Source organism: Helicoverpa armigera, chromosome 11, assembly GCF_030705265.1.
Source record: "Helicoverpa armigera isolate CAAS_96S chromosome 11, ASM3070526v1, whole genome shotgun sequence".
NCBI classification, from domain to species: domain Eukaryota; kingdom Metazoa; phylum Arthropoda; class Insecta; order Lepidoptera; family Noctuidae; genus Helicoverpa; species Helicoverpa armigera.
This window is the reverse complement of record NC_087130.1, coordinates 6589909-6609044: the sequence shown is the minus strand read 5'-3', so window position 1 is coordinate 6609044 and position 19136 is coordinate 6589909. Positions and strand designations below refer to the sequence as shown.

The window sequence follows — 19136 nt, the reverse complement described above, 5'->3', positions numbered from 1 at the left end:
AATTATACTAACAATTGAAACAATAATTATACTGGACACGACTTCATTTCATAGAATATCTTCGCCATAACTAATAATACCAAAGAATGTTTTCAAGAAAACTTTATTGGGGTTCCTCCTAACTTTACAAGAATAATATCTACGTATGTACAGTATTACACATTTTATATGGCTAGATTTTTTTTGAATACGCCAAAAATAATAAGTATATTTTTATACAAGAATAAAACCTTAGTACATACCAATTAGATAAGTGTGCATATCATACCATTGGATACTCCCATTATCGATTGAAAAATTTGACTATGACATTATCAGCCAGTTTCTTCATCAAAAGTAAAAGCCAAAGTAATGTCATAAAGTAAAAGTAACGGTCAAATTCGTTTTTTCAATACTAAAGTAACAGCAAAACTAATAAGTAGATAAAATCGTGAAAAACGAATTTGACTTTTACTTTTACTTTACGACATTACTTTGGCCTTTACTTTTGATGAAGAAACTGACTGTAACGGCCAGTTTCTTCATCAAAAGTTAAAGTTATTCCAAGGAAGTGACAGCAAAACTAATAGAAAAATTGAATTTGACCGTTACTTTTACTTTAGACATTACTTTGGCCATAACTTTAACTTTTGATAAAGAAACTGGCCGTAAGTGAAGTAAACATACGAAAATAATCTCTTTTTTTTATTTAATGGCCGTTTTAAAGCGTAATTTTTTGAAGCTATTAGTTCTTACAAATGAAGTCTAACAGCCAGTTTCTTAATCAAAAGTATTAGCCAAAGTAATGTCTTAAAGTAAAAGTAACGGTCAAATTAGTTTTTTCTATTAGTTTTGCTGCTACTCAGCCTTGAAAAAACGAATTTGACCGTTACTTTCACTTTATGACATTACTTTGGCTTTTACTTTTGATGAAGAAACTGGCTGTAAGAGTGCGTCCTTCTTGAACGAATCAATGCGAATGTGAAGCTATTCGAAGCAAAATGTCGAATGTGTGCTGCACCGCGCAGTACTGGGGCACGATTCTGCTATACTTAAGCGACGTACGATTCACATCCGACTGAGATCCAATCACGACTCGATTACGATTGAAGCGTATGTGGCATTCCGCGATTACTTTGAAATAAACGTTTTTATCCCTTTCTGTCATTCAATAATGAATCGTTTGTCTTGCTAATGATTTACGATTGCAATATGATTGTTCTTATATTAGTAGCAGAATGCCCGCTAAGTTTATAACTGCTCTTGCAATTCAATTTCTATTCAATTCGGACCCCTGCGCCACGTCAGCGTCGTCGGCCACTTCAAAAGAAATCGACTGTTTGTTGTTGTCGCGCCTCGCTGCGCCGCTTCGCATTCGCATCCGGATCGCTCACAAAGGACGCACCATTAGGGTGCCCATTGAGTGTTATGCTGCCATAGGGTGCAAAGAGCGCGGTCATATGGTTATCTCTGGCTTGTGTACCGTTAGTGGGTATAATTATCGGTCCTGATGCTCAAATCAAGTAGTGTGAGCGACGAGAACAAAATCATCGTGATAAAACCGCGTAATAGGACTACAAAGAGTTGGTATTTACGCTACGCCATATATGATGTGTAGACCTGCACCTAACTATGTATCATCTTTTATATATTATCCTTAAATACCTACAAGCAGCAATGAGTGTCGGGAAAACTAGTTGTAGATCCAACAGAATTTTCTTTTTTTATTAATGCGATAGTAAAACCGTGTTACCTTTTGGACAATCTTTGGTTGGTACCATTATTTACAAACAGGTTTCGTTAAAACCATGTTTCAACGAAAATCAATATCACGAATTGCCAATGGATATGTACAATAATTTGCCGAATCTCGCCAAATCGAAATATCATTAAAATAATGTTTCATATCTAATGCTTCTATGCTGGTACTACTACTAACGTAAGTACTATACTCTGTCTTTTTTTTTAACAAACGAGAACTTGCTGCAGATTTTCACTGGGTTTCTGGGTGATTTTTATAGAAACAACCAAGTCCGTTCCACAAGAACCAACCTCTCGAGGATGAGGGCGCAGGTTCGATTCCAGGTCAGGCAAGTACCAATGCAACTTTTCTAAGTTTGTATGTACTATCTAAGTTTAACTAGACACCAATGACTGTGTTTCGGATGGCACGTTAAACTGTAGGTCCCGGCTGTCATTGAACATCCTTGGCAGTCGTTACGGGTAGTCAGAAGCCAGTAAGTCTGACACCACTTTAACCAAGGGATATTGGGTTGCCTGGGTAAATGGGTTGAGGGGGTCAGTTAGGGCAGTCGCTCCTTGTAAAGCACTAGTACTCAGCTACATCCGGTTAGACTGGAAGCCGACACCAACTTAGTTGGGAAAAGGTCTCGGAGGATGAGGTTGTTTATGTAAATACGTTAGTTGGTAGCTGTTTGGAAATTGCAATTATTTAATGAATGTTCAATAGGTGTTGCTAAAAAATCTCTACAATAAATAGTCAATATGAATGTGTCCTTAACAATTACAAATTAAGAATACGTGTTGACTGACCCCGCCCCGACTGACCCATCTCACTCTCGTCAATACCGGAAATGTGCGAGATATACACTCAATACTCCTTTGTTAAAAAAAAAAATCGACTATTATATGGACAAAGCTCTAATCTGCAACAGCATGAGCAGTTACTTCATTAAATCCTGAAAGTTCCTCAACTTGCAAAATACCTAATTAGATTTTTATTTTGCCGCGAAATCTTAAAAGTAATTTACTATAAGACTGGCCTATGATTCAACCTAGAATAGTTAGGGAATGACAGGAAATTTATTTTGAGGGTATTTACATAATAATGAACAAAAAATACAGATAAATAGAAAAGAACATAAACTTTGTTCAGTAAATAACTCTATTTTAGTTTGACGTGAACAATAAAATATAATAAAAAACAATAAAAAAAATATCTACCTACCTAACAAAGAACTGTATGTATGCAAACACAAAACTAATGGAATAATAGAAAAAAAAATGATTAGTATGGTGTTTCTGTTTTGGTTTGTATGCCACATCTAGTAAATTTATAATTTTACTCGAGTTTCAGTGGTTTGTCTATCTATCTATAGGCTAGGCAGTATTTATTTATGATGCTTCGCCTGCTCGCTACTACATTGTTATATCTGGAAGCTAATTATTAAAACATAATAACGCTGTTTCTCACTGAGTGTGTTAGATACTTTTATTTATTATCAGGAAATTAAGCTTTTAAACTAATTTAACACATCATCGGCCTATTTATTGTTGCTCTCATGCATATCGTGGTTGGGATGTAGAGATCCACCCACCACAACGATGTCGTGATACCTATGTTAACGCGCCCCCACCTTCGGTTTATTGTGCCTTCTAAAGCAATGAAAACTTTCCAAGTTTGTCTTGGGAATCGCATCGAAAACATCGTATTGAACACGAACCCGATTACGATATCTATCTGACATCTATAATACATGAGAGGTTGTAATGATTATGTATTACGTCTACTAGAAGAGGTTAGGTAATGGGACACAAAGACAGTAGGCAAACCCAGTTGCTATTAGATACACTTACATCATGTTTAAATGATAGCTAGGCGCAACTCCTTACACTAATTTCAGGTCTGTTGGAATTACAACCCAAATTCCACAGAAAACTGCCCATGATTCTATCAAATGGAATGGAATAAGATAGTAAAATGACGGATTTACAGCCAAGGTTCCAAGTATTAAGTTACTAACAGTTATGTTATGTACCTATTTTAACATGACGGGGATCATAAATAATTTCTGTACTTTTATAAGGATCCCAAAAATTTCTTTAACCCAGAGTTTTTGCTATAAATGCTCTCATATCTTTAAGTTCTGCTTCTGAAGAACTATGTGTCAATCCTTGGTATGTTGTGAAGTCAACATTCTTCATAAATGTCTTGAGGAATGAAGCTGTCATTTGTCCCCATTTGAATGGAACGACTGGGTCACAGTCACCGTGAGCTTGAAATATCTGAAACAAACATTTATATGCAGATTAATAGTTAAGTTAGTACCTTTGCACCCCTGTTTGTATGTAAAAACTGGGTTACATCCTACTTTAATTACTGTTTTTTTTTTTTCAAATTTACCCTAGCATGTATGTTACTTTTAGGTTCAAGGATTGAGTTGGATACCGCGCGCACATCTGTCTATTAACAATCCTTTTATTTTGTCATGGCATTATCTAACTATCCTGTATTATCATTTCGGGTCCGACCAGGTAATCATTACACATTATTTTTAACTAGCGACCCGTTCAGGCTTCACACGGGATAACTATTTACCCACTATTTAATGTATGTTATTATACATATAAACCTTTCTCTTTAATAAAAAGAGGCATGAAAATCCTTTGCGTAATTCTGAAGATTTAAGCGTACAAAGAGACACCGCGGGGACATAGGGACAGAAAAAGCGACATTGTTTTATACTATGTAGTGATAGTGACGATACGTGCCTCCCTATCGTAATATACAAGTGTTATCGTAATTTAATGCAGCTGTAAAATTACATTAGAAATGCAGGACGTCCAGTTGATTAACCTGGTCCTTCTGATAATATCAATAATACATATTGATAAATGTATATCAACAGACTACAATGATCATTTAACATATTATTCTAGCCAGTTGTCGAAAGAAATACAATAAAACCTAATTTACTATGCAGACTAAAGCAAGCATTCAGCATAGTGTTACTACATATATTCGCTATAGAGATTATTTACAGATAAGTATTTGACAATTCCGCAAACTCAGAGGACCTTAAAAGTCCGACTGTAATATCTCCCTAATTGGTATTGTTTAGGTAAGTAGCACTTTTATAGCTGGAGAGGTCTTGATTGCACTGTTTACTAAAGCTGGCTGTATTATTTTTTACATGTTGTGACTACTAGATGAAACTACAAAACTTTTTTAGGATTCCCTACCCTAGGGTAAACCGGAACCCTATCACGAAGACTTCGCTGTCCATCGGTTAGTCCGTCTGCATCTGTCACCAGGCTATATCTTATGAACCGTGATAGCTAGACGGTTGAAATTTTTTACAGATGGTGTACCTCGGTACCTATTTCTATTGCCGCTTTAACAACAAATACTGAAACATTTCTGTACAATTTTACATTACAATGCGATTAAAATTTTGGTGATCTACACTATTTTTGTCTGATAAGTAAGGTATGTTAAAACATAAGGCGTAAAAATATCTAAATAATGACGTGTGTGTTAAAGAATTGTTCACTACAGCAGCGGTTCCCGAATTCTTTTGGCTTCGGAACCCTTTTCGTTTCACCATTTTTCGACGGAACCTTAGTTAAGTAAGAAGTAAACTAAAGACATAAATACACTTAGGTACGGCTCGTGGCGCGTGGTAGCGCACCAAATGGTTATTATGGTTAGAGACATATTCAGTATACTCAGGCGTAGCATGGCTATCTGCCACACGGGCCAGAAAACAATTTAGCCGTCCTTGACTTTGTGTATTATGTGAATAGTTTTCAGTTTGAAGACTGACAAAGTAAACGCAAAAAGAAATAGATTGGGTTTGCACAGGTGCGAGCCGAGCGAGCGTGATTTTTTTAACTAAAAGAAGAAGTTCCAAGCACCCGCTAGCATTGAAAGACATTCAGTGGTAGCCGGTATCGCGAGCGAAGCGAGCGCGAATTTTTTTTAGTTTAAGTACCTACACAAAATAAACAAAACCACTGTAAAAGGATAAGGTCTCAAAAAGTACAATATCCACACAAAAAAGCAAATGCAAATGAATAAGCAGCTAGCGAAGAAAGCGCTACTGCTTTTTCTGAACCAGAGGAATAAAAAATAAATATCAAAGGAAACCTCGACGGCAGAGCGCGAAATTTTTTCGGTGTTGGATACTTGAGCAGTCAAACGAACATAAAAGCATCACAAGATGGAGTCGCGAGCGAAAGGAGCGCGAAATTTTCGTATTCGCGGAGGTGCAAAAATTGGAAATAATGTCACACTTTGATTCATGGTAAAAATAGCCACTGGAAATACTCGTATGCCGTGTCATTTCACGTCATGTCAAATGTATGAAAACGTATAATCCTGGCGATGAAATAAGCCCAAAAAATGCGGTGATTTTTGGCCGACTCGCTACCTACTTTTGCCGATTGCCGAAGATCTGGAGGTATTAAGTCTACAATTTGTAAAAAACTGAATTAAATTATCTGCTGCCGTGGCCTTCCCAAACCACTTGTCGCGAAAGTACGAGACTTACACTCCCGAGTGGTACCCACAGTGGTACATGGTGCCTAAATGGAATGGATGTTTTGGAATGCAATATTTAAAACAATTTAATTGAAAATGAATAATAATTAAATATTGTCAAAAGTGAAACGATTTACCATATGGAAAATTTGAATTTTCCACGGAACCCTTGAGGGCCTGTCACGGAACACCAGGGTTCCGCGGAACCCCATTTGGGAACGGCTGCACTACAGATATGTTTTTACGGCAATTCCATTTTTTATTAGCATTATGCTGTCCATGCATGATGATTACATAATAATAATGAATGATTTACGTATGGGACATCACTAACATACAAACTTTTTTATAAAACAGTGCTATTCGTTAATGAACACATTTCTCCCCTTTGCATGACGCAGTCAAATAAAAAATGCTCAATAATTGTTTACTTTTTTTTGGCAACATTTACGATCTCTTTTTTGAAGTTCATTGATATGTATTTACATTTTACATTGACAAGGCTGAATAAAAGTGAGTATTATTCAATATTATAATTAGTTGTTGAATCATTCATCAAAACAAAGGACAATCGGCAAAATGACCCACGTGTCGTAGTCGTAGCTTTTAACAATAAATCAGTTGATAGATAAGTATGGCTTTTAGTCCAGTCATTTTAGGCATTATAAACCCCAATCTGGGAAGAAAATCCTAGTGAGCTTAATTTTTATGTCATGTACAACTTGTTTACTGTTGTTTAGTGTTATTATGAAGTTGAGAAAAATCGACATTGATAGCGTACCATTTGTACCGGTAAAAAAATTTTGCAAGGGAGAAAAGGTCACGAACAGTTTTTCGAGAGGTCAATACGGGTCATTATAAAAATTGTTACCTCATAAAATTGTTTGCAAAAATGTCTCTTGCATTTTTTGTATAATTCGGATTAAAGCGCTGAGAAAGCAACTAGAATGGCCTCACATAGGTACTGTATTGTATTACGTCCACGAAGGCGTAAACAGTATTGCTTTGTATTGATGTCTTATAACTTTGGACGATTCGGGTAAAATATCTTAAAGAGGTTTGTACGGCAATGATAAGAGTTTCGGTATTTTATTTTTAACCGTTGTACTGGTCGGATATTGTAAATTCAATTTTGAGGCGCGAATCTTGGGCTGCGATAAGACCAATTTTAAGTTAGTGATGCTGAGAGCAAACCGTCTTTTATGGGATTTTTACGATTAAAAAATGTAAAAGGTGGAAATGCGAGTTAAAAATAATATACTATAGCCAATAACGACTTTATACTACCAGCAACTGATGATCTACTGAACACAATCTTTTGTAATTTATTGTGAAAATACTCCGGGTACGAAAACAAAGTTCCCAGAGTGGAAAACTTGTAAAAAAACAAGACAATTTTTATGAATTGTTTTAGTTCTGCAATGTGAACACTGCTAGATGGCTTTTGGGCATTCTCCTTTTGACAGATAAACGAGGCATTCGTTTATCTGTCAAAATACACCTCTTAAATTATTTCATTTATAGGGTAGGGCTAAACTATACAAATCTGCCCATTCTCCTTGAAGAAAGCAAAAAGTGCGTGTTATATTACATAATACATAGTTTTTAAATTATGTAGGTACCTAATATTATAATTACGTTTGCTACTATTAATTAAAGACTGTCTAGCGTCTATACCTACTGGTATATCTTTATGTGAACACTTCACAATTTCTGGTCATGTATTGGCTGTCGTATATGCACGTTATGAAAACTGCATAAATAACTTTATATTTTACATTAGCTACTACTTCTCGTACCCAGATAAATATAGCCTATGTAATTCTCGGATAGTGTCGCTTACCAAAAGTGAAATAATTTTTCAAATTGGCTACTGAACTGATACAAAAAGGCTCTTAAACTTAGATGATATATGTATATATGGCTTTTGTAACATCTATATTGTATATAGATATTTATCTTCTCAGAATCAGTTTTAATTTTCCTGTTATTCATTGACAAGGCATGTTATCACATCAAGTTCATCGGGCGAATATGCAATTAATTTATATGCATATTCTTGAATACAACCAAAACGTGCCAAAAATACAGCATTTTTTTTTTACGACGTCAAAAATCATCAAATGACCCCTCCCGCTGTGGGTTAGCAGCGGTGAGGAGTGTCAGACTCTTACTGACTAAAAACCGTCGTGTTCCGTCATAGGCCTTTTATGTACCAGGGTCGCGGTATCTCTTTCGAACAACCCGCAGCCCAGGCAGGCCTTGGACCTGCTGGGCGCCGCTGGGGTTGCTGACATCTCTTTGAGGAGCGCGTGGAACAACGCGCGCCGTCGACACGGGTCTGTCGTCTAAGCAGACAGAGGGACGATGAGCCACCCGAACTCACCGCCCACAGACCCACGCCTACTGTGGCCGGGAGTCATCACGCGACACCCGGCGCCCATGGTGTCTACCTGGTCCAGCGCGGCGGCCGGGATGAGAGGTGCGTACTCTCCGGCGTTCCGCCTCCTCCTTCTCGAGCATGACCGCTTCGCAGAAGGAGGCGACGGCATCCCATTCCCTGAACCAGGGCCGGACGCGAGAGGTCGCCGCCGCCCAAAGCCTCGACGAGGACCCGGCGGTGCCGTTCCCATGCGGGGCACACCTGGACTGTGTGGTCCACCGTGTCCTCGGGGCTGTCCGCACAATGGTGACACCCGGGGCGACCTCACGATCGATTCAGTGCAGGTACCTCCCGAAACAACCGTGTCCGGTGAGGACCTGCGTCATGCGGTACGTGAGGGCGCCGTGACTCCTCCCGAGCCACTCCTCAAAGAGGGGACTTACTGCCACGATGGTGGCGTGCCCTCCACGATGGTGGCGTGCCCTATACAGCATTAACCTAACACAAACTTAAGAGATCACTAATTGTTACCCCTTTTCAGTAATTAGCTGCTGTAAATAATTTGTATATATTTTTTTTACTAAATGTAAATTAAAGAGGTAGCTTGAGGAAAATCATTTGAAGAGGAACTTCTTTAACAAACTAAAATAAAAATAATACCCGAACACTGCTCATAAAACCTGAAGTACTTTTCTCATCCTACTGCCAAATACTCATCCTGATAATTCACCAAATTAAAATCATTTTGAATAAATAACATTGTATGGCCACTGAACTTACCAGCATTTCTGCAGGAACCTTCACTGCATCAGGAAAGTGGGCATGTCTGGGTAACCAGCAGGACAAGGACATTACTCCAGCAAGAGGTTCTGGATATGTCAAACCAGCATGAAGAGCCAAAGCTCCTCCTTGAGAAAATCCACCCAACAGTATTCTATTAGGAAGTATTCCAGCCTGCAAGTTAGAACCCACAGATAATAACATGATCGTTCTTAAGAGCTGCTAATACTGCAACAATTCAGACTGTCCTGCAGAATACTTGACACCAAAGTTATAAAGTGTTATTTAATCATCTCTTTAAACACAACCCTGACAAGGGCATATTATGGCGCATGACATTATTCACCTCAAATCACTGAACCACTTCGAATTTCTCACACACTTCATTATCTACTTACTTTAATTTCATTGGCAATGAGACGGTGAACAAGGTCAGTAGCTCTCAATATACCCTCTTCATCTTCAGGAGCAGTAGCATCCAGAGTCCGTAAATCAAACCATGACGGCATACGGAAACCCGCATTTAACGTCACTGGCATAGTTGCAGCTGTCGGACATATTACTTTTATGTGGGGCCCACGGAGAGCCGCGATAGTATTTGCCCACCCATGGCTGTAATAGAGTTTATCATAAAATTAGATATACGGGATTTTTTACTTTATAAGTAAAAATAAAATGGTACAATTAAAAACAGAAGTACTAACCCAGTGTCACCCAGACCATGAAGAAATATAAGCTGAAATTAACCGATGAGTATTAGTAAAACAATGTACACTATTTTGTTGGCTATTAAAATAACTATTTTACTTACAGATGCCGTTTGTTTAGCTGTAGCAGCAATAATTACAGGATTTGGTTCCATTATATAAACAATACGAGAAAATCAATACTTAATATCTGCAAAACAGTTCTTGCCAGCTAGCAGTTCAACAATTTTTACTGATCAATCAAACTGATCTGATTTGGCGACTGACTTGACTGACTTGACATTCAATGTTACCAGCCATGATTAAATATTTAAGGCGATTAGAGAGACTAGCGTGTATATGATAAAAGGAAAAAAAATCCACTGGTGCAGTATGGAGCACTGAGTACCCCCTTAAACGGAAATATTGAAATATGTAAATATACATTTACAAACAAAACGAAACATTTATAATCGAGGGAATATATGGAGAAGATATGATCTTTGCGATTTGCGTTATCCTCCGCTTAACTTAGAAACTTACTTCTACTTCGGCTTACAATACAAATGTAATCCGATGAACTTTTTGACGCAAAATAATAATGTAAAAGCATTTTTAACTCATAATTTTCCGCTACCAGCTGAAGCGTCCACCATATACGCGACCATACATAAAAACATGATTTTAATTAAAATCTGATGACTTTGTTTCAATTAAAATGGAGTCTAAAACTTTAAATATTACTAAAAAAAATATTGCGTTGTATAGTTTGATTATAATGGTAACCCTAAAAAAAGTAACAAATTGGTGTCTATAGCCACATTAAAATAAATTGCTGATTGTTACGTAAACTAATCGAATCTCTCTTTCACACTTGTTGTATTTGTGAAGCACACTAGCGCTCAGGCTTTGACTACATACGTATTCTCAGCTTCTATTTTCATTGGTTCAGTTGTTATTTCTTGGATATTCGGAGGACCTCTTTTTATATTTTGTTGAATTTTGTTACAATGGATTCGACTTTACGAGAACAAGTCATGATAAATCAATTTGTGCTAGCAGCAGGATGTGCACAAGAACAAGCGAAACAGTTATTGCAAGCTGCACACTGGCAATTTGAGGTAAATTTTATAATATATGTAAACAAACAGTATGTAATCATGAAATGGCTGCTTGATATTTTGATTTACAATAGCCTTTTGCAGTGACACATTGTTATCAACAATTATATAAAAGGTTACTGTATGTTTAATAATGAATTCAAAAAAATGATCTTAATCATCATTAAACATGTCTAGTACACTTATATTTTAAATGTTTCTATTTCCATATTATTCTTATTCTGTAAACATCATATTATTGATATTGACAAAATAATACGCAATAACGGAGCTAGTAATTTAACCTTGATATGCATATAACAATAATTGTTAGGTACTATTATGTTTCAGTGCCTAGTCAGTCCCTGTTTTTGGTTGATAGGTACTTGTAATCTTGTGATCTTGTTAACAATAACAATATTTAAATTGAACAAAAGTGATTTGTATGCATCAATGTGTTAATATATTTGTTTATATTTCTAAAAATTATACTTAAGACTAGTGTTCATAGATTTTGTATCCAATTTGGATAATTTTGTTGTAGTTGCATTGACCTATTTTGGGTTATATCCTTTTCACGTAAACACCAAGTTGGTCATTAAAAATTAGAACATATATGATATTTCATTCTTTATAATTTCACAAGAGTAACAACTGTTGTTATTTTATTTTTATTTCAGACAGCATTATCAATATTTTTTCAAGAAGTGGCAATTCCCGCTGGTGCTAATGGTATTGCTGCACCACATTATCGTCAGGTACTGTGTGACTTATTCATAAATTCAATTCAACAAGCTGGCTCTTGGTTACACACGGACATGTCCTGGGAGACTTACTTAATACATAAAAAAACAAAATATATTATTGGATGCTTATGTTTATCAATATGGTTTTCAGAGTTGTTGCTAATTGTTTCATATGCATCATTGAAAATTCCATTTTGACTTGAGTTTCTTGTGGTGAATAAGTATAAAAAAAATGTAAATATGTATTTCAGCAATTGATGACACCCTGCAATACTCCAGCCACACCTCCAAACTTCCCTGATGCACTAGCGGCATTCTCACGACTGTCGACGACGGGCAGCCCCAACAACGCGGGCGGTGGAGGGTGCGCGGGTGCAGCTGCGCCCCCAGTGTCCCCGCTCGCCACACACCCACCGCCGCCCCCTCCAGTGCCACATGTGCAGATGAACATGTTCCCTGGCACTCCAAACCCTCAGACAAATTATTCTTCAATCTCCTGCTCAACTGCCGTAAGTATTTTTAAAAATCTCATCAGACCCTGGGTTATTAGTGATCAGCCAGTGATGATTTTGGTAATAAATGCAGTCTAAACTCCATGTAACGTCACTTGGATTTAACAGCAAAGTCCCTAAAGTGTCCAAATCAATTGGCTTTATTATTATTTTTTTTTTATTTCACATTTTGCTTTAGTTAATTTAGCTTGTTTTCCATACACTCTCCTCCATTTAATACCAACTTTTTATAATGCTATAAAATGCAGTCCCTTCATTGTCATTATATATATATAATTTACTATACTAAGGGCTGATTTTTCCATCGCCAGATAACTTTTATCTGAAGAATATGTTTGACGATTTGACAGCTTTTGTATGGAAAATATGTCAACCCGCCATATTTATTCCTCAGATAGAAGTTAACTGAGGATTGAGGAATCAGCCCTTACTGTTCTATCCCCTGGTGTACTATAAAAAATCTGGCAATAAGCCTTACATGTATGAGTATGAGTAAATACAGTATAGTATTTGAACAGGGGTGTAAAAGCTTTAAGAAGCTCAAAGTAAGGTAAACATCAAAGGCTGCTAATCACTGAATGACTTGATTCATATAATTTTGGTGCAGTAATATGCAAATATATTTTTCCCAAATGGTCCATGGTATAACACGCAGTAAAAGTAATTCCTAGTTACCAGAGCTATCATTTGAAACAAATTTCATGACTGGGTGCTGATAGCCCAGGAACACCCATTCTCTTTTCTGGCTTGTGTTAGTCCAGTCATAAAAGGACCTTAATGATGAATAAACTTATTATTCTTTCAGATGTGCAGCGAAAACATGCCAAGATAAATTGGATGGTGTTAGTTTAGGAGCATCTATAATTTATTTTTCTAATGGTGCGCAATGTGAGCTGTGGAATTGTGTATGAAATGTATATTACTTTAGGAAACACCCCATAGCAGCGTTGGTTTGCTGGACAATATTTGGGGTGCTGTACTGTAGTCAATCATGTTAAATTTATTACAAAGTGTCGTATCTACATTATATATATTATATATACAGAGGTTTCAGAATGTGCACAATAAATACTATGAATTGTGTTAGTTTTGGTAATCGAAATTTATAATGTGATTGTAAAAATATTGTAACAGAAATGTAATCTTAAATAATCATGACTTTAATAACATACAGAGTGAGAATTTTGCTTTAGCTTCTAAAGTTATCGTCATACTTCGTTAATTATTTTATAGTTAGAATTGTGAAATAAAATCATATTGACTAACCCCATTTATAATACTACATGGACATACCTTACTACATAACCAAGTTAAACAATAATTAGTTAAAAATAGTTCCAATTAGCAGTTCTGGCATATGTTTTTTATTTATAAGTCAAGTTATTATTTTCTGGAGTTAGTCTCTATCTACTTGACACATTCTTCTATTTAAGAAAGAAAAGTTCTTTACTAGTGGCGTTGTTTTTTGTGAATTTCTTAAAATTTAATGTAATTTAGTCATATTAAATAACCTACATAAAATAAAACCGACCAAGTGCGAGTCGGACTCGCGCACCGTAAAATATACGCAGTAAAGTCGCAATTGTCTTTTTTTCCGAATTCATATTATTTTTTCACAAATGCGTATTAGAAATTGTTAAATGTAATAAGAACAAAAGATATTTTTTTTGGAGTTTCCCGAAAGGACATTGGGCGTTTTGGTACCCTGCCCAACATTGTTGATTATATAGCACCATTGCGTAGGTAGATCTAGATAGACAAAGCAAAAAAAAGTACTAAGGCTCGAGTCACACCGGAATGGCAGCGACGCGGCGAGCACTTTCAGTGATAAATATTTAAACTTTAACTACATACTTAACAAGACCAACCGGGCGCCTCGTTGGTGTTTCCGCCCGCGGCAACGCGAGGCCGCTTGCGGCACCGCCAGTCAAGTAAACTAGTCAAGAAGATACCAGGCGCGCGGGTCTGGGGCCCGATTCTCCTAATTTTACTTAGCGACATACGATTCACGTTCGACTCGATTCGACTGAGATCCAATCCCGACTCGATTACTATTGAAACGTATGTGGCATTCTGCTATTTTTTCTTTGAAATAAATGTTTTTATCCTTTTCTGCCATTCAATAATGAATCATTCATCATCACATCAAACTACCGTATAGACCAAAATCACCAAAATAGCAGACCAATCGCACACCAATCGAATGTCAATCGAATACGATTGGTCTTTTATTAGTAGCAGAATGCTCGATATGGTTAAAACTGCTATTGCGATCATATTGCGATTCGATTTCTATTCGATTTTGACATTATTAACTTAGGAGAATCGGGCCCCTGGTCGTGAGAGGCCGCCAACACGGCCTCTGCCATTTCGGTGTCACTCGGGCCTATGGCGACTAGCCTCTTGAGGAGTCAAGAGGCTCAACGGCCTTGGAACACAGTGACCGACTGGTGTAGGTATTGGTGCATCTGCTGGATTGAAGGCCCACATGAAGTGTACCTACGTAACGTTTAATACATATAATATAGTCCATACATGCCATTCTAAGATGTTCTTAGAAAAAGTTTTTAAAACATTTAACCGAGAAAAAAACAACTTTTTTCTAAATTAGTATAATTTAATGTTAACAAGATTCTGATTCAGGTTCAATAACTGGATCTTTCTTTTCTTCCTGGTTGTTTGATAGATCAGCATATAATAATGATGGATTAGCTGCTAGGGCATCGCTGCTTTCTATTGGGCTCACAATATTCGAATGCTTACTTCTTTTAAATATAAGCTGAAACAATGAGTAAGGTACCTAGGTAATAAAATATTTTATAGGCACGTGTGTCTATTGTGTCTAATCTAAGGCAATCCCTCGACCCGACCCACAATAATGTGCACATTGTCATCTTCAAATTGAAATCATTTTTTTTAAATTTTCATTCGCAATAAAAATTTACTAATTTTTTATATATTTAAATATTGTTTATGGTATATTGAACAATGAACAATTAAATTGACTCTACGGAGTGCCTAAGTCACAAGCATTCTGAAAATATAAATTTAACCACTCACGCGAATCAACCCGTTGTTATCAGCATAGATATGCAATAGTAGTAGGTATATCGGGGATTTGTGACGGTCCCGGATCAGAATAGGACCCCCCATCTTTCTTTCATGGGTATCGTACGAGGCGGCTAAGGGAATTAACGGCCACGATGAAGGGTAGATAGAAAACATAAAGACACCACAACTGCATTACCATGGGCGTAGCCACACTGGGGCACTTGCCCCACCCTGGGCCCTGGCTCTGACCTATAAAGTGTCTGATTAAACAATGTTTTTTTTACTAACTCTAACTAACAACATCAACAACATATGTACTATCCGCAAGTTATTGCACAAAATAAATTTCGACTTTGAAAAGAGCGCGATTAAAACAAAATGCCTGCCCGCTCGAGATCCCGAACACAAAATACATAGGTACAGAAGTCAATCTCATGTATGTACTTCACTTTTCATGCCTAAACTCGGCGGTCGCGCTAGGGTTGTCAACTGTTTTATGCGCATAAAACTAACGTGGTAGTGGTACTCTTATCTAATTATTTGATGTATTGTTGAGAATAAAACAGGAAAAATGAAATATAAACCAATAATAATAAAATATTTTATGTGGCATACAAGAGGTTAATAAACACTTTCAACGGAAATTCGTTTGAACGAGATACCGTTTTTCAGAAACCGCAATTTATAATTTTGTTATTCATACATACTTACCCTACTCTTTACTTGTGAAAAAAATATTTTTGTATGTAATGGGTTGGTACAGTCCCTGATCTAAGCTTGCTTCTACCTACAGAAAACTTGATGTGCGAGTTTTATTTCGTCTACCTTACAACATAGTCTCGCCATGATCACAAAAATTATCAACTCCTACTAGCAATAATCTTTGTAATCTACCCTAATCAATAGTCAATAATCTACCCTAGGTAGGCAGGTTCGCCTGGGTCGACACTAGCAAAACTTATTACGGCATTGGGCCAGAGGCCGCCGCCGGGGCGCTTACCTGCCCACCTAACTGTACCTACCTACTGCGTTTATTAAACGAACCATCGAAATATGAGAAAATAAGTAGGTACATACTATAGGTAATACGGCAGGCTAAAAAAACGACAATTCACTGTTTATTGTTGTATAAAACAACCGTCAACTTGTTCAATTATAATACGAATTTTGTTGCTCCATTATTACTTTTTCTTTTGTTATTAAAATTAAAAATATTACAGTCAAATTACAGTTAGGTAGGTATCACAACGCGTGCACATTTATCTACCTTTGTGTGACGCGCTTATCTCAAGAAAGCGGCAGCCGCGCTCGCACTGTTTTGAGTTGTTTTGAGACAGCGCGTCTGTGAACACGCACACATAGACACCTTTGTCTGCGTGACTCGAACGCGCTTTGTATGTAGATTGACTTCTGTACCTATGTATTTTGTGTCCCGAACGTGCGCGGTGCGCGCGTCATTTGAAACCGAGCCGTATTCCCTAAAAGAATAGTTGCTATGTGGCGTAGCGAGCCGAGCCGTCCATCTAATCCAAAAAATAATGCATTGAAGGAGATGGAACTGGTAACTGGTAGATGTGATCAAAATTTCGGAAATGCAATTTTATCCTAGTGTAAAAACCGCGCTCACTATTTTGCTTGCCCAGCCATGTACGACCTGTACAATAGAACGATCGTTTAGCACAGTGGTTCTTAACCGGTGGTCCACGGACCACGCTTAGCTGCGCGACGTTGCTATACGTTATCTAACTTTATTTTTATCGACTTATCTAAGCGAGCGAGGGGGTTTTCATAGGGATGTAAATCGGGTGTCGTACCTAGTCCCCCCATTCATGCGCAACGATTTTTAGTGTATTTTTTTTATTGTACAACATTTACTGCACAATGTTATTATAGGTCCAGATAGCCCATTTATCCATGAATCTAAATCCTACAGTTTTCATGAGACGCTTGTGATACCGTTTTGGTGGGCGCTGTTTGGTAATAAAAAAAAAGTCGTGGTGGCCTAGTGGGTAAAAGGACCAACCTCTCAAGTGTGAGGGCGCGGGTTCGATCCCAGGTCAGGCAAGTACCAATGCAACTTTTCTAAGTTTGTATGTACTTTCTAAGTATATCTTAGACATCATTGGCTGTGTTTCAGATGGCACGTTAAACTGTAGGTCCCGGCTGTCATTGAACATCCTTGGCAGTCGTTACGGGTAGTCAGAAGCCAGTAAGTCTGACACCAGCCTAGCCAGGGGTATCGGGTTGCCCGGGTAACTGGGTTGAGGAGGTCAGATAGGCAGTCGCTTCTTGTAAAGCCCTTGTACTCAGCTGAATCCGGTTAGACTGGAAGCCGACCCCAACATGATTGGGAAAAGGCTCGGAAGATGATGATGTTTGGTAATAAGAATACATAATGCTAAGCGACAATCTATGCCTACCACTTAACTTACCTTATGAAATTGCGGTTTTTCATATATCCACAAAAATAACAACGAGGCTATGATCACCGTAATACTAAAAATCAAATAATTTGTAGAATAACTATAGGCATCCAAGAATATACCATACCAACAACCAGCACTTACATTCAGCATACTTTTTTGTTGTGTAGTATTTACTAAGCAAAAGAAGTTAAAAATACTTTAGGCGAGTACTTCTTGGTTTGTATTACGATAAAACTAAAAGAAAATGACAAAGTGCCTATAACCTAGACAGATTATTAGACAGTCTGTCATCAGTTGATCATCAGCTTCAAAGAGTACTCTTAAAATGAGCTTTTTCTATCGTTCATAGTATACATACATACATTACTTATGTATTATCCCTATTATTTATTTACTGGCTTCCGCCCGCGTTACTTTCGCATTTATAATCTTAGTAGGGAGCACAAACACAGCTATCATAAGGGTCTCCCCACAAAAAAAAACCTTTAGTCTACGCGCAATAAGTAGCTTCTCAGATGTGTGCGCTGCATGGCTCGAACGCGCCACAAAATACATAGGTACAGAAGTCAATCTCATGTATGTACTTCACTTTTCATGCCTAAACTCGGCGGTCGCGCTAGGGTTGTCAACTTTTTTATGCGCATAAAACTAACGTGGTAGTGGTACTCGTATCTAATTATGTATTTATTGTTGAAAATAAAACAGGAGAAATGAAATATAAACCAATAGTAATAAAATATTTAATGTGGCATACAAGAGGTTGATAAACTACCGAACTTTTTCAGAAACAAAATAATTTTGTTATTCATACATACCTATATACCATAAAACATTATGTAAAACAAAGTACCTCTTTACTTGCGAAAAAAAATTTTTTGTATGTAATGGGTTGGTACAGTCCCTGATCTAAGCTTGCTTCTACCTACAGAAACCTTGAATGCGAGTCCGACTCGCACTTGACCGGTTTTATTTCGTCTACCTTACACAACATACTCTCGCCATGATCACAAAAATGTATTAACTCCTACTACCTAGTAATAATCTTTGAGGGTAGGTAGGCAGGTTCGCCTGGGTCGACACTCATCATCATCATCATCATCATCAGCCTATCGGGGCGCTTACCTTCCCACCTAATTGTACCTACTGCGTTTATTAAACGAATCATCGAAATATGAGAAAATAACATACTA

The 19136-nt window shown here is 37.2% G+C and overlaps 2 protein-coding genes across 2 annotated transcripts; one reads left to right on the top strand and one right to left on the bottom strand.

Annotated features, from left to right (window-relative positions):
- Positions 1-87: 87 nt before the first annotated feature.
- LOC135117470 (acyl-protein thioesterase 1-like) lies at positions 88-10406 on the bottom strand. Its single transcript, XM_064036773.1, has 5 exons — positions 10237-10406; positions 10130-10161; positions 9824-10037; positions 9426-9599; positions 88-4005 (listed from the first exon to the last, which is right to left on the bottom strand). The coding sequence occupies exons 1-5, from the start codon at positions 10285-10287 to the stop codon at positions 3823-3825; spliced, it is 654 nt and encodes a 217-aa protein (XP_063892843.1). The 5' UTR covers positions 10288-10406; the 3' UTR covers positions 88-3822.
- A 573-nt stretch (positions 10407-10979) lies between these two features.
- Positions 10980-14051, top strand: LOC110370159 (UBA-like domain-containing protein 1). The gene is made up of 4 exons (XM_021325892.3): positions 10980-11232; positions 11892-11969; positions 12209-12466; positions 13275-14051. Exons 1-4 carry the CDS (start codon positions 11122-11124, stop codon positions 13299-13301), a joined length of 474 nt encoding a protein of 157 aa, XP_021181567.1. The 5' UTR covers positions 10980-11121; the 3' UTR covers positions 13302-14051.
- The last annotated feature ends 5085 nt before the right edge of the window (positions 14052-19136 follow it).